At 39.7% G+C, this 26,808-nt stretch overlaps 1 protein-coding gene across 1 annotated transcript in view; it reads right to left on the bottom strand.

Annotated features, from left to right (window-relative positions):
* LOC132776472 (sodium channel protein type 3 subunit alpha) overlaps window positions 1-26,808 on the bottom strand; it is a 90,561-nt gene that overhangs the window by 50,459 nt on the left and 13,294 nt on the right. The window contains 13 exon segments of the mRNA XM_067471946.1: window positions 209-559; window positions 4,635-4,907; window positions 7,665-7,871; window positions 8,974-9,115; window positions 11,076-11,139; window positions 12,954-13,226; window positions 14,183-14,350; window positions 14,353-14,465; window positions 14,894-15,022; window positions 19,580-19,670; window positions 21,061-21,178; window positions 23,246-23,563; window positions 25,298-25,532. Of these exon segments, the coding sequence (XP_067328047.1) occupies window positions 209-559; window positions 4,635-4,907; window positions 7,665-7,871; window positions 8,974-9,115; window positions 11,076-11,139; window positions 12,954-13,226; window positions 14,183-14,350; window positions 14,353-14,465; window positions 14,894-15,022; window positions 19,580-19,670; window positions 21,061-21,178; window positions 23,246-23,512 (2,196 nt within the window). The 5' untranslated portion in view covers window positions 23,513-23,563; window positions 25,298-25,532.

The raw sequence follows: 26,808 nt of genomic DNA, 5'->3' as shown, positions 1-26,808 counted from the left end.
TCCCCACATCCTCCCTGTTCCACATGCCTGGTTCTTTCTAAGGATCCTCTATTCCTCAATGAAAGATTTTTAGAGCAGTAGCAAGGCAGAGGACTTCAGATTTTCTGCTCAATGCTTGCTTATTCCACTCATGAAATGTCACACAAATCTGACAGTCTTACATGCCATCTATGACAGATATGCTAGAATGGAACAGAGCATTTGTCACCTCTGGCAAAAGTTGTCCAGTGGGCGAGGGGAGCGATGTAAGTCCCCCCATTAAGGACACCACCCCATTGCAATCCACCGTGCTGTGCATCTTCCCATTTAATGGAAGTGATGGCACCATCTTGGATGATAAGCTTGCTTGACTGGTGTTACTGTTGCGCCGTTCACTGTTGTGTCTGTTTGGCACAAAGAGAGAATCTCGTCTGCTCTCGTTGTCTTCAAGCGTGCTGTGCTCATCATCTGCAAAGTCATTCTCTGATCCTATATCCTTTGCTCTCCCGCGGAAGCTGAAAATACTTGCTCTGCTGTTGCGCCTTGGGGAAAACTGGGAGCCACGAAGGCTCAGCAAAGACTAAGGGGGGCAGGGGAGAGAGGAGAAAGAAAGAAACAAAAAGGAACACAGTTAGTGTTTAGGACTAAGAAACTATTGCAATAACTGCTTTTTTTAAAAAAAAGATGCAATGGCGTTGTCCATGTGGATTCTACAGCCGTCACTCCAGTGTTTCTTCCAGCAGTCAGACCAGAGGCAATGTCTTTGGATGACATCAGGTTGTCTGATTCCAGACCTAGTCCTTTTGCTAACAAACAATATGTAGCTGTTTTAAATTAAAGTTGTGACCTTGTTATACTCAAGAAAAGCAATACAGTTTCATCAATTAAATTATGAGTCTTTTATACCACTAAACATAAACGTGTGATATCTTAAGTCCATTAGATATATTAGAAGCCTCTTAATCTGGTTTCTGTCAAAGATTGTCATTTTCTATAATATAATAAAAATAAAAATTATTATTATTATTATTATTATTATTATTATTATTATTTATCTAGTTGCCATATTTATATCCCACCTTTTTCGACCTTATCAGGGGGATTCAAGACAGCTTACAATGGCACATGCACAGTGCCTCAAAACAACAAATTAACCTAAAAATAGTTGACATGATTAAAATACATTCAAAGTTAAAAACACGCCATCCAGAGTTCAAAGTCTACTGAATGTCCATTCCAAGGTCAAATTGCACATAATTCTATATTCAGAGTACTGCTTTGCCCTAATTTTTGAAAGCCTGCTCACAGAGCCAGGTTTTGACTCTCTTCCTGAAGGCTAATAGAGAGGGGGCTGATCTGATGTTGCTAGGGAGGGAGTTCCACAACCTGAGAAGGCCCTGTCTCTTGTCCCTGCCAGCCATATTTGTGAGGCAGGTGGGACCGAGAGCAGGGCCTCCTTAGATAATCTTAGTCTCTGAGCTGGTTCATAGGGGAAGATATGTTCAGACAGGTAGCCTGGGTCAGAACCATTTAGGGCTTTATAGGCTAAAGCCAGCACTCTGAATTGTGCTCAGTAGCATACTGGCAGCCAGTGGAGCTGACGCAACAGGGGAGTTGTATGCTCCCTGAGCGCCGCTCTGGTGAGCAACCTGGCTGCCACTGGACCAGTTGGAGCTTCCGAACAGTCTTCAAAGGCAGTAATAAAAATAACAATAACAACAACAAAATTTATTTATATCCCACCCCATCTCTCAATAAGGGACTTGAAGCACCTAACTAGGACCCCATCTACACCTGGATAACCTGGATAAAAAAATGGAACACCAGGTTTAATCCAGGCTAAAAAAAAAACCTGGGAAGATGTGGGATCCTAAGAGGCAATTCTCGGGCAGCCTGTGAAGCTGGAATAGCAGTGCCATCCTCCACTTCCGTGGCACCCTTTTCGTTATTGAAAAAGCAAAAAAAAAGTCCCCTTACCAAAGTTGGGTATTTCCTGTGCTTCTGGACATATTTAAATTAGGCTTTCCTTGTTTTTTAAATGGTAACATGGGTGCTAGAGAGGGCAAGGGGGCAGGTGTTTGGCCATTCCATTGACAAAAGGTGGGGTTTTGGTGGGGTCCTGTGTGGCCTAGAAATGAACAGAAAACCAGAATTTTAAATTCTAATTTTCTGTGCATTTGAGCCAGTGTAGAAAGGCCCTAGGCTGTGTGGATGAGCCCAAGTTTGGTGGCAGAGCCTACATTTTACATGCTGAAGATCTCAGATTCATTACCAGCTAGAACAGTGGTTCTCGACCTGTGGGGCCCCAGATCTTTTGGCGTCCAACCCCCAGAAATCCTAAAAGCTGGTAAACTGGCTGGGATTTCTGGGAGTTGGAGGCCAAAACACTTGGGGACCCACAGGTTGAGAACCACTGAGCTAGAAGATGAGATAGCAAGAAATGGAGAAGACCCCCCCCCCCAGTTGAGATTCTGCTTGCAGTCACTGTAGAAGATATTAAATCTAAGTACTATATGATAATAAATACAAGATGACTATAAGCCTGGCATCATCTGATGGACAAATAGTCTGACTTGATATATGAGACATTTTTCCTGTGGGCTTAACATGCTACACGACTAATGACAGCTTCTTCAGGGAAAGGAAGGCAGGACAGAAACTGATGCAATAAATATTATTATTCTTCAGGCTCCTTACTTCAAATTTGACACAGATTCTCACAACCTGGGATGACTCACTCATCTTTGACTGTCAGGCAATACATCATCCTTTGATAAAAATTCTCTCACTCACTCACTCACATATCCATAGACAACCACTTCTCCATAGATCCAAGGCACTACCTTCAAATGAGAAATTTCAAATGCAAGCAGATATGTCCTGAGACAAAATAAGCTGACTAAAGTAGCCAGCTATTGCTTATGTTTATAAGGGAAGCCCAATGGCTGGATCCACTTAATTAGAACTCTACTATTAATTCATCATATATTAATCATACTGTCTCATCAATTAATGCTTTCAGCAATGTTCAGCAGCCACAAGAGGCTTGGAGATGGTTACTCTGCCTTCGAAAACAGGAATAATCAATGGGTCATTCTTTTATTAATTGCACTACAAGTAACTCCTTAATGGAATTCTACTCCCTCCCTGCAATCTCATTAGCACTAGTCATGAATAAATAAAGCCATCACTACTGCTGGGATGGAGGGATCCTTACATTGAGACTTAATATTTCAGCTTTAGAATTGCTTTCTGATCTGGCTACTATAGTGATCTCTGAACTAGCCTGAAATTGCCCTTTGTATCCTTGGAGTTTGGTTCCAGGATCCCCTGTGGATACCCAAATTCATTGATGATCAAGTCCCACTGTAAACAATGACAAAGTAAAATGGAGTCATTTATATAAAATGGCAAAATCAAGTTATAGTGGGGGATGGAGTTGTGACTATTTCCACATTGGGAATGGTTGATCCATAAATGCAGACACTGTGGGTACAGAGGGCAGATGGAACTCTGAAGAATATCATTTAAAAACCATAACTTGACTTGGATGCATTGTTCAATAAACACTGAAGCAGTATTTTAAGGAAGAATCAAGATATACATTACTCAGTAAAAGGTAAAGGTAAAGGTTTCCCCTGACATTAAGTGTAATCGTGTCTGACTCTGGGGGGTGGTGTTTATCTTCATTTCTAAGCTGAAGAGTTGGCATTGTCCATAGACACCTCCAAGGTCATGTGGCCAGCATGACTGCATGGAGAACTGATACCTTCCTGCCAAGGTGGTACCTATTGATCTACTCACATTTGCATGTTTTCAAACTGCTAAGTTGGCAGAAGCTGGAGCTAACAGCCTGCACTATCACCCCGCTCCCCAGATTTGAACTGCCAACCTTTCAGTCGGCAAGTTTAACCCACTGCACCACCAGAAAATAATAGTCCATAAGGACAATCTTTTTATGTCATTATAACAAATTCTGATTTGCCAAATTTCACTTGTGATTGTTTTGTAGTTTTCATCTACTCTGATTGCTTTTACGCTGTATCCCATTACATATTGTAGGTGGCTGTTTAAATTTTAACTTTTAGAATTCATTGCAACTTAATTTGAAACTATCATGCACTTGAGGTTTGTTTGAACCGTGCTATGACCACAGTATATGTTACATAAATGATATTTCATGTACATCTCAACATTTGTGTGTCACTTACTAAAAATAATTAATTTCAGAAAATAATGGTTCATCCATTATGCAAGACTCTGTTTCACTTAGGTGAATTCACAATCCTTAATCCTTTGTGGAAAAGTCTTTCTACAATTCTAAGTTTAGCTTTCTGTTCTCATGTTTGTTAATTAGATCTCTTAGTAACCTTAGTAATCTGAAATATGGTACAACCCCATACCTGTAGTTTCCGGTTTCCATGGTAAGTCCAAGAACCTCCCCCCGCCCTGCCCCATGGATAAGCAGGTGGTATTGTTGTACTTCCCTGCATCTGACAAAGTATGTCCTCTCCAGAGTGACTGTATGGCAATGCTTAGCAGTTTTCTATTACCATGATAAAATGAGGAACTTATCCCCTGAGGGACCATGCTGTATATCTGAAAAAGCTACATTAAAAGTAGACTTATATTATTTAAAATGAATTTGCCTGTACCTGATGAGTCGAGCTCCTCTTTTCATAGGACAAGCGAGCTTCCCTTCTGATGCTATCTTCTGATTCAGATTTGGGGAACGTTTCCATTTCTTCCCTCTCTTCTGCTTCAGCGAGCTCCTTCTGCCTTCTTTTTTTCCTCCTGTTTCTTCTTTCTTTAGCACTCTTGGTGCTTAATTTAGACACCTCTGAAGAAGTTTCCAAGAGTTCCCCCAATCCACCCACGCCGCTGAAATCTCTCGATGCAACAGATGCCGCTGCCACTGCTGCTGTTGTCTGTTGGGTTATAGTGCCAGGTAATTAGAATTAGTTGGATGATCTCAATAGCCATGATCACAGAGAAATTCATTATTGCAGCCAAAGGTTCATAAACAGCGACAAAGCAATCATACTCTAACATCAACATTTAATGTCTTCTTGGAATACTTGGAATGGAATATTAAAAAATCAATGAAATTCTCTGGAAACACAGCAAACCTCATCTGTTCCCAGTTTTAGCCTCCACAGTTATCACTGGAGGTTCTGAGTGTGAGACAACTAATCCCCAAGCCACTATGGGAAACCCACGTAGAATGTCCCTGTAATATAAGACTCCCACTGCTTAAGAATCACTGAGATAATGCCATATATGTTCTCACATTCTGATAAGCCTCACATCATATGGCAAAGTCATGTCCTGTGAGGCAGCAAGGCTACAGAGTTGGAACAGCAACTACCCTAGAGCCTGTGCTAGACCATGAACGGCAATATGGCTTGGAACTGGAAAGGCCTGGATTGACATTCCCACTCTTCCATTAACCTTACTGGTGACCTTGTTCCAATCACCATCTCTTAGTTTTAAAGACTAAAAATACAACAAATCATTTATCACTTAAAATTATGTGCCATGCCAATACATCTTCCTCCAGCTATGTATGCTTATACCATACTGTGTATAAGGGGAGAGAGCAACCTTAACTGACAGAACCAGTGGAAAGGAATGCTGGGAGATGCAGTTCAACAATATCCAGAAAGTCACATGGGTCCTAGACCAGTTCTAATTAATTGTCTTATGTGCTGGCTAGTATAATGATTGAAGTGGAAAATACAATACAATCGTATCTGCAGGACTGGTACCTCAGGTTTCACCTACACTTATCCAACCAAGTATGTCCTCAACAGACATTTTTAGGTCCTCTAGGCCATACATGTCAAATGCAAGGCCTGTGGGCCAAATCTACCCCACCACATCATTTTATATGGCCAATGAGGCTTTCAATGCCAAGGCAACATAGTTATATTTATACAGTCTTACAATTAACAAACAGCCTTTGAAGGCAACCGTAAGGCTTGGGGAAAATGAGTTTGGCGCATCTGATCAAAGTGACTTTATGCCATGCTTCCACTGGAATTTACCACAGTTTCACCCTAGAGGACCTAGCAAACTGCTATAGAGGACATCTCTCTAGGGATTTTTCTAGGTCTTCAGAATGGCACTATGGTATCTCCCAGCAGAAATCTTTCATTTCATTAGAGTCCATTATTATCAACCATTTTCTGTTGCCATGGTAAGTTCAGGAACATATCCCCTTCAGATATAGGGACCGTACTGTACTACATTGCTGAATGAGAGGGAAATTCTTCATTGAAGGCAAGGAAATAGAGTCAGCCAGTTTCAAGTATTTAAAAGAGATGAAGACATTAAAGAAAGATGCATGTTGAACACCTAGTAAGCACTTGATGTTAAATATTTTTTAAGCAGAAAAAATAATAGAACTGTCTGGTAGCAATTATTTAGAGAGCCAGCATGGTGTAGTGTTTTGAGCATTGGACTAGGACTCTAGAGACCAGGGTTCAAATACACACTTGGTCATGTAAACCTATTGGTGACCTGAGCAAATTACACTCTCACAGTCAGAGACAGACAAACCTAATCTGAACAAATCTGGCCAAGAAATCTCCAAGAGAAGTTCAACTTGAAGGCACACAATAATAAATCCAACCCGATTCATATTTTAGCACAACAAGCCTCCGGCGTGACCCCTCCTCTCCTGTTATCTCCCAGGTTACAATAGAGAAAACTGTTAACCTAACTATTAATTGCATTTGTAAATATCCACCTTGATAAGTGAGGCATTGGTGTTTTGAGATTTCTCTTAGCTCTTGGAATATGACTTACTTAAAAGGCCTATGATTTCAGACAGGTTCTTCATGCTGTATTTTAATGATATGTATGCGAAACTGTTTCCTGTTCATGTTGATACAGATTTGTTTTATCTGCTTCTGTCACCCACTTTCTCTGATCCTCAAAGGGAAAGGATAGAAAAATGATCTGGCAGCTTCAGCAGCTGCTTTTTATTCTCACTCTTGCCACACACTTTTCCTGTTCATCTTTTCTTCTTCTTTTTTTGCCCTCATCCAGTCAATTACTGATGACAGTCACTGGTTTAGGGTCAGGACAACTTCCTTGGCATTAGGTGGAAAGGAGTAGTAGAGTTAGGTGTCATCTGCATGTAGGTGGCACTACACTCCAAAACTCCAGATGACTTCTCCAACAGTTTCACATAGATGCTAAATAGCATGTGGGGACATTCTGTTTTATGTACCTTAAAGTAAAATATCATCTTTTTATGCTAGTGTATACTACAATAAACTATGGAATTGAATGTTCTTGAAGTCTGCATAATGAATGTTAGACTGCTTAAAAAGAAGGTATTCCACATCTGGAGCAAATTGTGAGTAAAGTTACTCAAATCCAAATGCTGATTAGCAAAATTGCATACAGTGTCATGAAATCAGAATGGCAATTGAGCAAATTGTGTACAATGCCATGAGATGTGAATGATGATTGGCCAAGCTGCCTGCACTATCACACAGCTTCCTTCATTCTGCCACGCTGCCTGCCAGCTTCTACAGACACCAAAAAAGCCTTGAGAGACCCGAGTATATCTAGAAGCAGCATCAAGAGGCACCAACTGACAGTAAGTGAGAGTTCTCCCTTCTTTGAACTTAGCTGGAAGAACCAACAGAAGTACATTTTCAATATAAAAATACCTGAGCTTCTTCTTGTTGCTTTTTCAGCTGCTCAAGCATCTGCTGAAACTCTGCCTCTTTCTGCTCAGCTTCTTCCATTGTGGCTTGATTCTGCTCTTCGTATGCCATGGCAACAACAGCCAGGATCAAGTTGATCAGGTAGAAAGAGCCCAGAAAGATCACCAGGACAAAAAAGATCATGTATGTTTTGCCAGCTGCTCGTAATGTCTGGATGGAGTGGGGTAAAACAAACAGCTGTCAATGACAACACTGCCTTCAACATGAAACACAAAAGTAACAATGATCATATAAATATTGCAGTCGTGTCACGAGGTGAGTGCGGGGGGTTATGAACCACAGTTGATGATACCACCAGAGACGGTAACATTAAAATTTATCATTTTTTATTTTTATTTTTAAAAATACTCCAGTAGTTGTATATAACCACAAAGGATGTTCTATATCAATAAAGCAACAAGGCTAAAACTATATGCTAATTTGTTTTTTGAACCTTCTAATGTGCATGCACTCCAGTCAGATCTGTCCTTATTACAAAATTGCAAAGCTGCTTTAAATCATATAGTTTCTTCTGCATGCCATAAACATCAGGCATTGCTGCTGGCTTATTATGGCCATTGATTTTTTTCAAATTGGTGTGATCTGGTATGGGAGGAACCTCATACAGCTAACACTCCAGACTAGGTAAGTTTTAAAAGGTACAATACAACAGTTTCAAAGCCATTAAAAAGCAATTGAATAAAAACAAAGTAATTAAAAACAAAATTAAAATACAGTAGATATACTAAAATGGCATTTAAAACTCATATTCCCCCCAATCCCACCCACAGCACCCCCCTGAATTAAAAACCACAGCAACCCCTGAACGATCTCAAAAACATTTTTAAAAGCCTGTCTGAATCAGAAGGTTTTAGCCTGACGCTGGAAGGACAGCAGGGAGGGGGGCCTTCTGGCTTTCCTGAGAAGAAGGGAGTTCCAGAGTTGAGGAGCAGCCACTGAGAAGAAAGGCTCTGTTCTCTCTCATTCCCACCAACCAAGCTTGAGATGGAGGTCAGACTGAGAGAAGGGCCTCTCCTGAAGATCTCAAAGCTAGGGCAGGTTCATACAAGGGGATGCCGTCGGCCAAACAGACTGGACCTGAACCATCTAGTGATGATGGCATTGAAACACTGAATACATTTATAGCAATAATTTGCTTTGTTTGATTCTAGCTGGATGTTTTAAATAATCAGGCAGGCAGCCCATCACTCCCTCTTCAAAAATAACCCTTCTACTTTCACACATATGAAGCTTGCCCCATGGCAATTCTCACCAGTTGATAGAGATTTTCCCAGTAGTCCTGAGTCATCAGCCGAAAGAGTGACAAGAAGGCCCAGCTGAAGGTGTCAAAACTTGTGTAACCATAGTTGGGGTTTCTACCAGCTTTTACACACGTATAGCCTTCAGGACATTGACTATGAAAAAGCAAATCATATCAGACATGATTTCATATTACAGGTTAGTCTCATTTATCCAACCTTTGCTCATCCAGCGTTCTGTATTATCCAATGCAGTCTGCCTCCCACCTGGATCCACACTAATTACAGTAATAATTACATAACATTACAGTGTATTGAACTGCTTTTTCTATTGAGTTGCTGTAAAACATGATGTTTTGTAAAATCATAATGTAATTTGACATTTAATAGGCTTTTCCTTAATCTCTCCTTATTATCCAACAGTTTTGCTTATCTAACGTTCTGATGGCGTGTTTATGTTGGATAATTGCACTGTGTTATATTTTCAAAATTACAATTTTATTCTCATCTCAACTCTTGTTTTGTAAACTGATATTACATATTATTGGCCATGAATAACTTTTGAAAAGCCATAGAGGAAAGTAAGTAACTTCTGTATTAAGAAAAATAGCATATGGTTGCACCTTCATCTTCTATTTTGATCTATCACATGAAAAGAATGTGAATCTGTATACATGATGTGTAACTAGGCTTTGGTAGGTCCATATAATCCCTAGTACCTTATGTGTTTGATTTTTCAGTTGTCCCAGTAATTCCAGTAAGAGTAGAATTGGCTTCAAAAGCTATGCCAGCAGCAACACAGGTTCCTACCTTGTCATGGTTAAGAACTACAGAGAACAGGGAATTATAGAAGGATAAGTCAATAATATGATGATTTTACCTAGGAAGACTGTCAAAGTCAATTTACGTTTACGTTCTAATTAGTTTGGTAATAAGACCTAAATTTGGTTGATTTAGGGTGATTCTACACTGGCAATGATTGCTTGGCACCCTCTCGCAGCAGTGAAGTGGCCACCTGCTTTGACCTTGGGGGTCCTCCTTTCTTTTACTGGGTCATGTGACCCACAAAAAAGACTTGGGGAATGGAGGGATGGAAAACTGTAGGGCTGATCAGTTTCTACATGAATTAAGTTGACAGTATAGATGTGTCCTTCAGAAATGAGGTTGTGTATCAATTATGCTTTGTAAGGCCGTTTTGAGACAAAGCATTATCTTGCAGTGAATGTCAATGGGATACAGTTTACACATGATAAGATTAATTCAAAACTTAGAAAAAAAATACTAATTTGAGGTTCCAACCCAAAAAAACAACGTCTCCAATCTCTGGATTAGTGCAATGGCATTTATTCATCTGTCCAAATAAATGTATAATTCTCTCTTCAAAGAGCAATTTGAAAATTAACAGTAGGATTCCTCATCATTTTTTATGCAATAGGCTAGCGCTGCTATTCTTCTGGACTAATAATTAGATATGCATCATTACTTCAAAGGCTAGATTTTAACCAAAATGTAAATATCTATTGGAGGCCAGACCTTGCCTACCTTTGTACTATTATTTTTTTATTTCTAATTTGCCATTTTGCTATAGTAATAGCATAAGGATTCAGATTTTGTAGAGATGTGCTTCTACAATTGACCAATTTGGTGCTTTTTCATTCCTCCTTAGCTTTTGTAGTCACTCTTGCTTTTCTGCATTAGGCATATTTCCAGAACAAGAAAGGCAGAAATAGGAGGTTTTTTGCTTGTCATGGTAAAAAAGTTGGCATGGAAGAGATGTCAGAATACATCTAAATGGCCAGGGTCTGCACCTGCCACTGTAAGGAAACTGATCTTGTTCAGCTAATGAACTGGGAAAGTGAAATAAAAAAAAATCTAAAAACTAAAGCACAAATCCTTAGGGGAAAACACTCAGGAAATTGTCATTTCAGTGTGCACACTGAACTCTGATGACTACAAGTCATGCAGAGGGATCTCTGTGTGGGGCTGAGTTTCAAGAGAAACTCCCTCTCACCCTGAAGGTCCGTGTGCCCTGGCCTGTGTTCACAGAGCTGTGGATTGGTGTACAGATACTTGACTGCATCGATAGAGAAATCAACAGATCGCTTAAAATTCTTACCCTGCATCTGTGCTGTTGCCACAAAGAAGGGCATCCCTTTGTCCTTCCAAAGTATAAAAATGACCTAATTGGGAAGAGGGGATGGGGAAGAATAAATAACTATTTTTCTATTGTTGCTACTAAATTAGCTCTGATGATATACAAAAAGAAACAAGGCAAACAAAGTCCAAATAAAACATTTGTAAAAGGCACACAAACACCACCAGGGTTTACATTTAAAAGCCAAAAATCCCCACCATCAACCTTCCACGATGGCCCACCTCAAGACCAAAGGTTTCCTGGTAATGAATGTATTGGGACTGTCCATTTTTCTGGAAGTAAGCTCCATGTTTTAAGGGTGTACTGTGAATTATTTACTCATAAATGTTCATAGATGAGAAAAATGTATATGATTACAAACAAGATTTATGCTTGGGAGTAATGCATTTTGTTCTCCAAGATGCACCTAGTTGACCCTCTTAGGGCAGTTCCAGACAGGGAAGAAGTCCACGCCAAAATGGGTTTAAAAAAACCAAATCAGGGCAGCATTCTGTCCCTACACTGGCCCGAAAGCCCACACTTTAGGTGCTTGGTGTCTAGATGCGCTCCCTGAACCTTCAGGGTGAACACCCAGACAACCTAACCCCCTTCCCAAAATCTCTTTAAAACCCCTTTCAAAAATAAAATAATTTACCTGGCAGTTATTACAGTGTTGCTAACCATCTCCTGGCGCCTAGGAATGATGCACCAGGAGAAGTGGGACAGGAGTGATTTTCCTCTCCCATCTTCTGATCCTGGAGCATTAGTCCTAAGCGTCAGGAGAGGGCCAACAGCAGGGAAATGACAGCCCTGTAAGTTATTTTATTTTTGAAAGGGTTTTTTTTTTTGGATGGGGGGTTGGAGAGGGAGGTTATTTATTTATTTATTTACAGTATTTATATATTGTCTTTCTCACCCCTGGGTGGACTCAAAGTGGTTGGTCTCTGGACTGCCCTCTCGGAAATCCAGAACTTCTGAGGGGGCAGTCCAGACAGCAGCCATAGTGGATTCATAGTGGATTCATTGCATGCCTTTCAAGAAGTCATGGATCAAACCCACTATCAAATAATCTTGGCACAAAGCAGACTTTTCCTGCTTTTTCTTGAGGCTTTGTTTGGACACCCCCTGTGAATATCTGGAAAGGTGCATGTTTTGTGCCCTGTCTGGATGGGCCCTTAGAAAAGTCATTTCCTTCTGTTAAAAAAAGAAGGGGAGGAATACCTCTCTAATGGCATTTGTTGCCCATGGCTTTTGTAAGGACACAGATGATTACAAAAAATACAAAGAAACAAACTACTTGATTAAGTGGGAGGAAATAATCAAATGCTTTTGAGTCAAATAAGCTTAATCTGTAATTCTATCATAGACAAGTGGATGGGTGCCATATTTGAATCAGACATAGTCTTGAGATACTTTGTTGTTGTTGTTGTTGCTGTATCTTGCAATGAAGTGAAACTATTACAGTGTTTTCTTGGCAAAATTTGGTCAAAGGAGTGGAGTTTCCCTTGTTTTAAATCCAGAAGCAGAGGGAAAGTCCACTGCCCTGACTTTGGAGGGAGAGAAGAGGCAAACACAAATCTATCATGCATAGGCCCAGAAGGAGAGGAAAGGTTCTCCTTCCATCCTGGTTGCCATTGCTCTGGCTTCGGGGCACAAGAAGAAGAGACAGTATCTTCTGATTTAATCCCTTCCTCTATCTCCTATTCCCTGTGAGTCATGTCTTACTTGGATTGCAAGACTGAGGGCAGGAAACTGTCAAATTGTAAATTTGGAAACCACTCTGACAGCCTTTGGTGGCTGAAAAGTGGTCCAGAAATACTCCAAATAAATAATAAATAAATAAATACACATCTTTCTTACTTTCATCTTCAATATACTGCTCCCAGTCAAAGGTGCTCGTGGTTATGTTAATGAAGGTGCCATTTTCTCCTGCTGTGCTGTTGAAGTAGGAAGTGATGTTTATTTCGAAGGCAGAGTTGTCGAGTGGCCAGATCAAGCATTTTTGCCTCAAGTTGCCCATAAAAAGCTGCAGCCCAATTAGCGCAAAGACGCTCAGGCAAAAGACCGTCAGGATCATGACATCTGAGAGCTTCTTCACCGACTGAATCAGGGCTCCTACAATGGTCTTCAGGCCTGCAAGTGAAAAAGGATGGAGAGGCATATTAAAACATATCACATATTCGTCCATCGCATGGATGATGTCATGCAGAAACAGCAAAAATATTGTGTTTGTGAAATAGTAAAAGTTTCATAAACAGCACCAGTACTTGAGAAAATGTATGAAGAGCAAAAAGCTGTCTGTTTATGAATGTGCTATGTACATTTCATCAAAATGTACACATTGTATTACAAAACTGGACATTTCTGTCTGTTATGGATTGCTTGCATGAAACAAAAGGACTGCATGAAAATGCCTTATTTTTTGCTTAAATGGTAAATTTCCATAATTAGCTAATCTTTCTTAAAATACAGAACTACTTTTAGGGGGGGGATATACAAAAGGGGGCGACAACAATATTATAGGCCATATTTATCTTGACCTTCATTAATGTGTTTAATAAGCAAAGTCCTTGTTTGTCTATTTTTGAAAATATAGGTTTAAAACTGTTTCAAAATATGATTTCAAATCTTATTGGGCACAACCGTCCCATGCATATTTACCACACAAGTAATAGTACTACTTTCTGTGGAGTTTATTGTATAATAAATGTATATAGGCCTGCAATCTGGAGCAGTAAATGTTAAAAAAATATTGCACTACTAAAGCTACAGCATTAAGACTTTTTGATATGGGAGATGGGGGTAAATTGTCCTCTTTAAATGCAGCAGTGGTGACAAAAAGCAACCCCCCAAACAAACAAAAAATGTATAGGCTGTGCATTCTGTAGATGTCTCATGCAATTACTTGTTAAACGCAAAGGCCGATTTTGCAAATCAAAATAAATGTTACTTTCAAAAAGGCAAGGGATCTTCTGATTCCTTCCTTTTAGTAACATGAGCTGTGATTAATGAGACTTAACGTTAGAAAAAAAAGTGCTCTACTTAATTGGAACTAAGAATTCAGCCTCTGTGTTTAACCTCGCTCTCACCTGGAATGACTGATATTGTTTTCAATGCCCGGAGAACTCTGAATGTTCTCAACGCTGAGACATTGCCCAGGTCCACAAACTCTGTCACATATCTGTAATAGGGGAGTCCACACACAAACACAATGACAGCACACAAGAAACAGTTGGAGGTACAAGGGGCCTGGCATTCGTCAAGCCACTCCACTTCTTACCTGGGATTACAGAAATAGTTTTCAAAGCTCTCAACACTCTGAAAGTTCGAAGAGCTGAAACATTGCCTAGGTTTACAAATTCTGTTACATACCTGTAGAATTAAATCACAGTTATTCAGAATTGAGGCAGAGCTTATTGCTAATTACTTGGGATCTTTCACACAAAAAACCCACTCTGGGCTTTTCCATCTTTCATAGTCTTATAAACAAAAAAACAGATTTAAATTTACCTATCACCATCTACAGTTACGTATATTTCACTGATGTGAAACATCCCATTTTAGTTCTGAAAAGCTGAGCTACAGTAAATTAAAACAGCATGAAATTAAGTGATGATATCCATTCTAGCGCACATAAAGAATGCGGGACATGGAATGAGCATTCTTAAACGGTAAACAAAGGAGTATATGGCACATTTGTCTGCATGTTAATATATAATCAAATTGAACAACTTTCTTTAATCTAACGCTAGTTAACACTCATTCCTTAGAAAAGGTTTTAAAATTGTCAAATCACTTACGCCATCAAAATGACACTGAAGTCGAGCCAGTTCCATGGGTCCCGTAGAAAAGTGAAACCTTCTAAACAAAAGCCCCTTGCAAGAATTTTTATAAGGGATTCAAAGGTATAAATTCCAGTGAACGTGTACCTAAAATCATACAAATAAAAACATTAAACAAATCTGTTTCTCAGGGAAATCACAGATTACACAAATACATGTACTGTATTCCTGTTCACACATGATGATGATGATGATATTTATTTATTTATTTATTTATTTTATTTCTATCCTGCTTTTCTCCCAATTTGATTGAGACAGTGCCAGGACCGAGAGCAGAACCTCTCCTGAGGACCTCAGGGCTCATGTGGATTCATAGGAGGAGATGCAGTCAGCTAAGTAAGCTGGGCCCAAACCATTTAGAGCTTTATAGGCTAACGCCTATCCATCAAACATATTTGATTGTTATAAAATTACCCAATATTTTCATCGACAGCTTTGTCTACATTCAAAACCTTATCTTTTTTCATGTTATCTTCTGTAAGACATGGCTGATAAAAGCACAAGTTTCAAATGTATCTGCTTTCCCTGAGCAAAGCTAACAAAAACATACATAAATAAAAACCTAATCAGATCACATTTTCAATGTTCAAAAAGATCTGACATTTCCTATTTATGATCTAATGGAGCAGCTAAGATGCCTCACTGGCCTCATATGGAAGAGATATGTCAGCTATTTATTGGCCAATGAAATCATCAGGGCAGCATTCAAAGTTCTGCAGTACAAGGCACTTTATCATACAGGGGCTAACATAAAATAAGGATGATGTCAAATCATCCTCTCCACAACTATGCTGACAGCAAAGTAGATATGTAGAGTCATAGAGTTGGAGGAGACCCCCAAGACCAATCCAGTCCAACCCTGTCCTGCCATTCAGGAACACACAACCAAAGCACCTTCAGCATAGAGACACCATACCCTGTTAAAAAACCTCCAAAGAAGGAAACTCCACCACATTCCAAGGCTGCATATTTCATCTTCAAATAGCTCTTAGCATCCAACAAATCCTCGTATTAGAATCTCTTTTTTCTGCAGTTTGTATCTATTACCTAGTGTCCTAATCTCCAAAGCAACAGGAAACAGCCAGAATCCATCTTAACTGTATATCCACATAATAAACTGGGTATTTGATCTCTAGGTAGCCAAAGCAGCACAATTCCCATCCAAGGCAGTACCAGTAGGCTTGTGGCAGTGCTTCCCACCTCTGCTCTTCAACTCCCAGAAGCCCTCTTCATCAGTCAAGGCAACTGAGGTTTTTGGGAGCTGAAGTCCTAAACATCCAGAAGACCAGAGTTTGTAACAGACTTGAAAGAACCACAGTTTGCCCTGTATAAAAATGTTCTTGTTTCAGTACAGTTCACTCAGATCGGTTGGTCAATGGGCAAAAGTGCCGTAAGAAGGCACTGTCCAGTGACTGGTATCCAGTTCAGGGACAATCTAATTTGTAATTTTGCTTGTTATACATTTTTCCTACCATCTTCATTCTGTCCCAAACTATTACACTCACTTTTCTATCACCCAGGTTCTTCTTGTCTACTTCTCAAGCTGCTTTCCTATTCTGCACCAAGTTCTTCCTTCTTACCTATGACTCATTACTTCTCGTATTTGAGTGAAAAAAACAAACAAGCTTCCACTTGTCATAAGAACCTCAGCTAAAGTACACCTCCATTACTCCTTGACTTTTGCTAACCTTTTTCCTACTGTTTATTTATTATCTTATGCACGGGTTGTCTAATCCATCTGATGCAGAACAGAATGTACAAGTTATTCATTCTCATAAGTAATAGAATGCACAACTTGTATATTGTTTGCACCACTTTCACACTTGTTCTTAGTGAAAAGAGAATTATTTTTAATCATATTCTCTGCCCATATTTGGTAGACACCACAATCCTTTTATGGAAGGGATAAGATTCTATCTTTTTCATCTCCAGCCACTGATCATACCAATAGCTATTGCATTTAGGTGCCTTCTGCTATGTCTAGTACTTAAGACTTAGTTAAAAAATAATCTTACTTGCTAAAAGACAGATAAATAGACAAACAGACATGTTTAGACATATCGATCTTGGTGTTTCTAACAATAGGTAGCTTTTTTTTCATCTCTGAAATACACTTCAGATGGTGCTGTGAGAACCTCTCCAACTCCTTAAATATAGGGCTGGCCTATATTGAGAGTGCTTGCTGCTCTGCTTCTACTATTACTTCTTGTAGTAGTTCTACTTGCTACTCTTGACCCAGTCTGGACCACCACACATGGACATAAATACACAGATGCTCAAAACAGTGCACATAAGAAATATGCTGAATAATCCAAGGCCCATCTACACTGCCGTATATTGCAGTTTAAACTGCATCATATGGTCAGTGTAGACACATATAATGTAGATTGAATTAGCTTCTATGAGACTGCAATGTCATATAATCCAGTTCAATGGCAGTGTAGATGGGGCTGAAAAATGCAGGCAAGGAATGTTGCCCATGAAGCCAGATACTATATTATGAAACAAATGACAACACCCAGTTAAATAACTACTTCCATGCATGCTCATGCAGGGAATCGCTGTCTTCATTTGAACATTCTCATGTAACATCATATATACATAACTTCAATCTCATGGTCAATTCTTGATGTGGGAGGGGAACAGTAGTTTTGCAGCATATGAAGCAATGTGTGTATTTATCTCTATGTAAACAAATGCAGTTTTCCTGCTTCTTGACAGGGGGTTGGACTGGATGGCCCACGAGGTCTCTTCCAACTCAATGATTCTATGATTCTGTAAACATTTGGGGAATGAGACACAAGAATGGCAAGCATGTTCGGACACACAGCCATACATACAAGAAAGGCTGGAGTGGCAGCACTTATGGGATTTCTGTACAGACCAAGAATCTTTTCTTCTCCTCAAAAAAAAATGTGCCAGAGAATTAAACAAAAGTGAATGCCTACCCTAAGCAGGAACATTTGAGAGAAACAACGTGAATGCCATCAAGCTGTACATCGTGTTACCAAGAGGACGAAATCAATCAATCAATTGCGATGACATCAGCAGCAAATGTAATCTTGAAAGATAATCCTCCTGGCCACAAGAATGGGGAAGATTTCAGTAATGAAACCATTCTGTTCCACCATTTGATAGGTTCAAAGCCTGAGCCTCTTACTCCCTCAGGACCTGGCACAAAGGGGCATTGGATAGCAACCCTGTTGAAGCTGAATAACTCTGGCAGCCAAACTAGACCATCTCTGCAATTAGCAGTTGCTAATTGCTAAAAGTAAATGGAGGGCAAAAAGTTTGGGACCCTAGCATGGAAAGGAAAGAGGGCAACCTTTTGTTTTCTTCCACATTCCTGACCGGATTATGCTCCCTGTGTTATTTGTAACATAAAGTGACTTTTTGCTCTAATAGAATTCCCTCTCGACTGCCAATCTGAAAAATAGGTTCAAGGGAAGAGAAGAGTCAGTGGAATTTCAGCAGTGTTAAGGTTTCTCCATGTAGAATCATGGAATTGTAATACACCACAAGGTCTATCTATTCTGACAGGCAGGAATACACAAAGCACTCCCAACAAATGGTCATTTCATTTGCCACTCCAGCCTTTATTGTGGAGAGATGCACGTCTCTGTGTCTGAGCATCCTTGCCATCCTTGTGTTCCATTCCCCAAATGTTCAAATGGAAATTGAGATTGAAGTTATGTATGTAGGGTGATGTATGAGAATGCTTCAATGAAGACTGTGATTTCCCTGCATGAGCATGCATGGAAGTGGAATCAAAGATTTGGAAGAGATCTCGTGGGCCATCCACCTGCCAAGAAGCAGGAAAATCGCACTCAAAGTAGTTAAAAAAACTTCCAGAGAAAGAGACTCCACTGCATTCCCAGACAGCATTCTCCACAGTTGAACATCTCTAATCCTCAGAAAGTTCTTCCTAGTATTCAATTGGGATTCCTTTTCTTGCAGATAGAATCCATTGTTTCATGTCCTAGTCTCCAGTGTAGCAAAAACAAGCTTGCCCCTCCTCAGCGTGACATCCTTTCAAATATTTAAACATGGCTATAATGTCCCCTCTCAGTCTTCTTTTTTTTCCCAAGCTTAAACATATCCAGCTCCCTCACACAGGGCTTGGTTTCCAGACCTTTGATCATTTTGGTCATTCTCCTCTGGACACGTTCCAACTTGTCAATATCTTTCTTGAATTGTGGTGCACAAAACTGGACTTAACAGTATTCTGGATGAGGTCTGATCAAAGCAGAATGGAGCGGTACCTTTACTGCCATTCAGACATTGAACAATTAATTGACAAATTGGTTGCTAATTAATTTATTGCTAATGGCACAAATTATCTCATCTATGAAATAAGAATGATCTTGTCTAGTTAGGCCTTTAATCTAGCCAAGACCTAGGAGATTCATGATGAAAACTAGGTATGTTGCCTTGCATTCCATAGATGAAAGTAAAAAAAAAATGATAGCAAACGAACAATCACACAATATCATGCTCTCATTTATGATGTTCATTAAAATTTTGGAAGAAAAAGAGAAATGGAAAATATCATCATTTTAAAAAGCTCCTCAACATCCACAGATGAAATCACAATAGCCCAAACTAAATTATAACTTTTTAAAAATGTAAAAAAAAATTACTTACTCTACATTCTTTGTCCAATCTGGAGGGTTGCTCATTGTCATAAATACACAGTTGGTCAAAATAGTGCACATAATAAGCATGCTGAATAATGTAAAATCCAGTCAAGGAATGTTAGCTATTAAGTCAGATACTGAATTATAAAACAAATTATAGCAGTCATTTTAATAATCGCTTTCAGCTAATCTATACAAGTTGAACATATTATCTTGAAGGTGAAAATCCCAAAAGAATAACCATCTTAATTTATTGTGTTAAAAATACAGTGTTCCCTCACTACTTCGCGGTTCGCTTTTTACGGACTTGCTGTTTTGCGAATTTTTGCCTCCCAGTTTATGAATGGTTGCCATTGTGCAGAGTGGCATTCTAATTTCGCTTCCTGACAATGATGGAGTGTGAAAGGGGGTTTCACCCGGCCCCTCAGGTGCGAGGCAGCCAATCAAGAGAGACTACAAAGCAGAGATAGCTAGCAAAAAAAAAAGGTGTGCGGTGCCTTTAAATCTCTCCTCACTTCTGCCTCACCCTCGGAACGCAATATACATATGTAGCATCCCTACTTCATGGATTTTCACTTTTCGTGGGTAATCCTGGAATGTAATGTCAGCGATAAGTGAGGGAACACTGTATATGCATATGTGGGTCTCTGTGTGTGAATCCTTTTCTTTACACATGACTCTCATCCATGGATAAATTTTGTGCATCCATGAAGAAAAAGCTTTAGAGTGAACACAAATGTGCCTTGTCACATATCCTGATGAAAGTTTGCATGGTCATAAATTGTTCATGATTGTGTTATATACACATCCATACAGTTAAAAGGCAAAGGTTTCTCCTTGACATTTAGTCTAGTCATGTCCGACTCTGGGGGTGGGGTGCTCATTTCCATTTCTAAGCCAAAAAGCCGGTGTTATCTGTAGTCATGTGGCCGGCATGACTGCATGAAGTGCCGTTACCTTCCCACCAGAGCGGCACCTATTGATCTATTCACATTTGCATGTTTTCAAACTGCTTGGTTGGTTGAAGCTGGGACTAAAAATGAGAGCTCACGGCGCTCCTCGGATTCGAACCACTGACCTTTCGGTCAGCAAGTTAAGCAGCTCAGCAGTTTAACCCGCTGCAACAATAGGGGTCCGCTGTGTTTATTATCCTTCAAAAATGTATGCACTCTTTAATGGCTAATAGTAGGTTCAGTTATTATTATAGTTTTGCCTGTTGGAGACAAAATATGTATTCCAGAGAAAGTTCAGAATTTCATTATAGAGCGTAGATAGGAAACTATTGATATCACTGTGAAATTTCTAATGTAAAGATCAAAGGATAGAATGACAAACTGGCAGTGGATATATCTGTGCTGACACAAATGCTCTAAATGTGTTTTAAACCACCAGCAAGGAAATACATTTGTAAAAATTATGACCCTTTGTTTCAACATTGTAAGAAAGTTGTCTCAAATTTCATTTTTCATATTTAAAGAAAAGGATATGAATGTACCAAAATTTTAATAGCAACTTTTCTGAGGGGGTTGAAAGGAGTTAACATGTACAAGGCAGATGTGGCACTAAATCGGAAAATCGCCTTCCCTTTATTCAATACTATGAAGGTCTGGAAAACAAAAGGAGCAGAGAATGAAAAATGAATTTCCTGTTAGTAATTTTGTTATTCCACACACTATTGGAAGATCTCAGTTCCTGCTTAGTCTTCGTATATCATTTTTAGAAAGTGCGTTCAAAGACGGTCCAAGTGAGTTAATATAACAACCACAATGATAATAATGACAAGCACTAGAAGAAATGTCAATGTGATTCAGGTTATGTAAGTATCCCACCTAAAGAATTTAAAGGCAACCAGAAATGTCAGTATTCTCAGATTCAAGTCATGAACTATCTCATCCTCCTAACATAGGCTGAGTAAAGATACAAGGACCAATGACTTGGAACATGATGAAGCATTCAATGAACAAGTAAATCCATTTTGTGACATGCCACTATATATTTGTGAACCAAGATACATTTTTATAAGGCCATGAGTTCTCATTACTGTCAGTTCAAATGTCACGTCTCACCAGCTGCTAGAGCCTGACTCAGAATGGCTATCATTGTAAAAGGATGCTGATTCAGTGGGATCCCTATTCCAGGTCAAAGAAGATATTCCAATATGCAGCAGCTGCAAGAAGAAGGCCCCTTCTACACTGTCCTATATCCTAGATACTGATCCCAGATTATCTGCTTTAAATTGGATTATATGAGTCTCCACTGCCAGATAGTCTAGGATAAGCAGATAATCTCGGATCAAAACCTGGGATATAGGGGCAGAGTGGAAGGGGCTAAGTGGCAGAGAATCCATAATGTGAACCCTACAGAGTCTTCCCTCTGGGGAGAGAGAGCAGTCTAGAAATAAAGTATTATTATTATGTATTGATTTATTTGTATTTTGTACACACACAAAATGGCATTAATAACCCCAAGAAAAATATGCATTAGAGAGCAGAAAGTCCAACTTGTGTAGAGTGCAAGGTCTTCCTGATGCCAGTGTTACTTCCAGTGAACTAACAAGAAAAGGGACTCCAGGACCACCCGAAAGTTCTTTCGGTGATGTCTCCTTACTGATGTAGCACCAATTCTGGCCATCTCCTGAATTCTAGCCTCAGGCTCTAGCTACTTGGCTGGCCTCTTCCTAGGACTTTCTGTTTATTTTGCTGGGCAGCAGTTGTCTCATTAACAAAGGCTAAATCCAAGTTTCATATAACTTTGGTATTGAATGAGTACATCAAAATAAATCTATCAGGTTGCTGTGCTAAATGCACACAAAGGTAGAAATGCTAGATGCATGCAAACATAGTATTTAATTTGTTTCTTAAAATAAAAGTATCTGTTATTATTTCACCTTTTCCCCTTCCTCATGTTTCCTTCCCATAACCTTCTTTCTCCTCTTCCCTCCATTCTAATGGATGCTTGCCCTGGAAACATATTTCCCTTGACTTGTTTTTTTTCTTTCCTCCAATTCATCTGTAATGTATCTGCATGGCTCACTGAATGGCAATCAAACTGAGATCACCCTAGTCAATAGGAAACAACAGCTTGCAGTGCAGACCATCTAACAGCTTACTGACCAGCCAGGCTCTCTATCAAAGATGTCACCATAAGAAACCACAAAGATAGCTGGATGGTCAGCCATAAATACAGTGCTGGGTTCAAGTTTGTGAGCTCTCTTGGTAAAACATACATTCATTAGCTCTCAGCCCACCCATGAGTCTGCTTTCTCCTCACTTATCATTGCTTCTATCCTTGCCCGGCAGAAGCGTGACAGGTGAGTGAATCAATCTGCAATCAGCTCTTCTTCCTCACTACTACTTCCCACTTACTCGGTAAAGGAGAAATAGTGCAAACTATGAAACTCTTTGCATCTGACCCTTTTAGAGGTACCTAGCCCTTCCGCCAAAGCATGAACAACCATCAAAATGCTTGTGAGTGTACCCCAAAACAGTCTTGCAAACAGTGAAACTTCTTTTGTGAAATTCCAATTATTTCCAAACCATCTCCAAGTATAAAGAGAGACCAATTTGCTGACACCAACCAACCGTGAAAAGGCCTCAGAGATTAATGTAAGAATAGACATTTGCAGAGGCTAACAGAGACAGCCAAAATCCAGCCAATCTGATTGAAAACTCACTTTTTTATTGCTATAGTATGGGTCAAGGTCCTCCAAAGGTTCTGACACCATTCCTGGAGGAATGTCTCCATATATAAATGGAAGTGTTTTCCCCGCTTCCAGGTCACTATTTGGCTTTGGCCCATTTTCATCATCAGCATCCGAGTGATCCTGCTTGGGCTTTTTTGCTTTCTCCTCTGCACAGCGTTTTTCAATAGCTGCAAGAGATTCTCTAGTAAAATAGCGGAAGCTGTCAGGTCCTGGTGGTACCAGCAATGCCTGCGCCATTTTTTCATCCTGCACATTTAAGTTATGTTTTGCTTATGGCATAAGAAGGACCTGTTGAAAAAAAGGGGAGAGAGATAGGAAAACATTTTATTGCATCCATCATTAACAATAAGCTATCAGGACAATTTTCAAGGTCAACCTCCTATTTTAAAGGTCTAGCAAGTCAGAAGCAGAAAAGCCACTAACATCTCTGAAAGCATCAGACTTCCAGATTACACTTCTATTTTAATTTTATACTGGGCTCGCACACTGTCCGGTGGTGTTGATATAAAAAGGCTTTTATCATACTGGGAGCTAACAGAAAACATTCTAGGATAAACAAAATGTATACAAATCACCAAAACAAAATCGGAAAGAACAGAAACAAAATACAGGGCTTTCTGGCCATTTAAATAATTCTAGATGTGCCCTAAAAATATCTATGAAGACACATCTCTGAAGCTATGACATGCTTTTACAAGATACCTGCAATCAAATATAATCATAGAATTGAAGGGGGACTTGTGGGTCATCAATTTTTGAGCTAAAGCATCCGCAACAGATAATTGTTCCATTGTTTTTGAAGACATCTAGGAGACCCCCACAACTATTCTAGTGATGGGGTTGCTACCTCAAACAGACAAGAGTTCTTTCTCCACCCTTGACATTCCACAGATATATAAACCCATTTGCCTTGTTTCCAACAGACCTCACAACCTCTGATGATGCCTGCCATAGAAGTGGGTGAAACGTCAGGAGAGAATGCTTCTGGAACATGGCCATACAGCCCAGAAAACTCACAGCAACCCAGTGATTCCAGACATGAAAGCCTTCAACAACATATTCTAGTGATTTAGTTACATTGTCGAATTGATCTTACTATTAAGAAGTTCCTTTAAATGGGCAATCAAAAACTACCCTCCCGTAACTTCACAGTATTTGGCCTGGTCCTGGCCTCTAGGGAAGTAGAGAATAAATCTGTACCCTCTTCTCTATGGCAGTCCTTGAGGTATGTAAAGAGTAAAACATTTCTCCTCTGAGTTCTATTCACCAAACTGAGCATATTCAAGTCCTTCATAATTTTATTTATTAATTTATTTCCTATATTTATACCCCGACCTTCTCCCCTCGAAGGGGGACTCAGCATGGCCTAACAAAAGCATCATACGATGCTAGCATCATAAAAACAACCACAGTACAATCAAACACATTTCCCCATGTGTACATGCCTCTTGTTATATTTGCTGCCCTCTCTAAATCTACTTTTGAGTCACATCTAAAGTGTGACAGTGCTTTGGTGTGGACAGCCCTGAAATTATCACTAGAAGCCAGATCCCAAATGGGGCAGCCCAATCATATGTCGCCAAGGTGAAAATGCTTTTGCTGCTCAGGAAAGACATAGTAGACAAATAGCCAAAATCTGTACTGATATAGAGGAAGGAAAAGAGGGAAGATGAGCCAATTAATTGGAAAGAAACCTAAGAGAACAAAAGTATGTGAGAAAATCAGACCAAATGTGAAGTTTAAATGGATGCAAGATACAAATCCTTTGAAGTACTGCAGTTGAGAAGATTTTTTTGTGTCAGGAGTGACTTGAGAAACTGCAAGTCACTTCTGGTGTGAGAGGATTGGCCATCTGCAAGGACGCTACCCAGGGGATGCCCCGATGTTTTACAATCCTTGTGGGAGGTACCAAGTAATCCAGCAAGGGCCAAATGGTTTGTGTTGGTGCAAAAATGAGGCAGTGAATGAAGCTTCACAAACATGAAATACAGCTGAAGAGCACAGATTATAAATGCATTGTACCTCGTTATTTCTGGGCAGTGGCAGATCTTCAAATAGTTGTGGCCTATGAAATCTTCTTTTCCTCGAGAGATAAAATGAACCCAAGACATCCCATCCTGATCACTGGTTGAAACAAAAACACTCCTCCTGTCAGCAGTTTCCTCCCATTATGGCACAGCCAAAGAAGGTCTATTTAGAAAAGGTTCCTAGAGTCCAGACACATGGCCACTTGCTGTCCAAATTAATACTGAAGGACCTTAAAAACATTAGGATAAAAAGGAGAAGATTAATTTCCACCTATGGTATCAAATGTCACCATAGAACAGCTTACTGGATGTTCTTTTTACCATTGTAATAAACTAGTTTATTAAACTTTGAGTAAAATGTTCTGGAAAGGTTAACAGAATAGACACATTTCACCACTGATAAGCATTGGCCATTAAGAAGGAGCTACCAAACCAAGATGTGCTTTTGGACTTGAGCAGAATCAGGCAGCTCTGAATTTAGCCAAGCAGAACAAATTATCAAACTGGGATCCAAACCAAATCTTATGACTGATGCACATGCTCTGCTTCTTAACCTCTTGCCACCTGAGAGCAGTTCTCCTGCTCCAAGCCTTTCTAGGAACAATTTAGCTGCTGGAGTTCTTCATCTTACCTCTTATTGTGACATTACAGTTGTGCAATCATAGATGGGAAACGTGCTTATTTTGGTTCGTTCACTTTTAGAAAGCCCACTGTCAGCACTACCAAATCCCTTAAACCACTGACAGATAACAGAGTTCTCTTTCAGTTTTGGCACTTCATCGGAGGCCAGGGATGCCCACCTGAAAACCAGAGGAACTTTGAAACGAGGGTTGAAGTAAAAGAAATAATGTTTCTTAAAACACCAGGGAGCAATTCCCCTCGAAAGCAAGATGCCTAGGCTTACTTAACCAAAAATAAGCAATTTCTATTTTGTTTGTGGAGCTTTTTGGAATAATGGGAGAGGGAGGCATTTTTAAAGGGATATGTTAAACAACAAGTCCAGGTGGGGAACAGAAAATTACTCTCTAGACCTATTGGAGTTGTCTCACTATGCCTTAGATCAGGGGTCCTCAAACTTTTTAAACAGAGGGCCAGGTCACAGTCCCTCAAACTCTGGAGGGCCGGATTATAATTTGAAAAAAAAACATGAATTCATATGCACGCTGCACATATTTTATTTGTAGTGCAAAAACACTTTAAAACAATGCAATAATTGAAATGAAGAACAATTTTAACAAATATAAACTTATTAGTATTTCAATGGGAAGCGTGGGCCTGCTTTTGGGTGATGAGATAGGATTGTTGTTGCTGTTGTTGTTATTGCTGTGTCCTTTCAAGTCATTTCAGACTTAGGTTGACCCTGAGTGAGGGCCGTATCCAGCCCCCGGGCTTTAGTTTTAGGACCCCTGCCTTAGATTCTCCTAATCCAAACAGTGAGCTAATTTTAATGGTATATGGAAGTTAACAATGCTCAGTTTTCAGAAAGCTATGCCAGGGATGTACACT

This window comes from Anolis sagrei, chromosome 1 (genome assembly GCF_037176765.1).
Source record: "Anolis sagrei isolate rAnoSag1 chromosome 1, rAnoSag1.mat, whole genome shotgun sequence".
Classification (NCBI taxonomy): domain Eukaryota; kingdom Metazoa; phylum Chordata; class Lepidosauria; order Squamata; family Dactyloidae; genus Anolis; species Anolis sagrei.
Note: the sequence above shows the minus strand (reverse complement) of the source record. Positions and strands in the feature narration are given on the sequence as shown.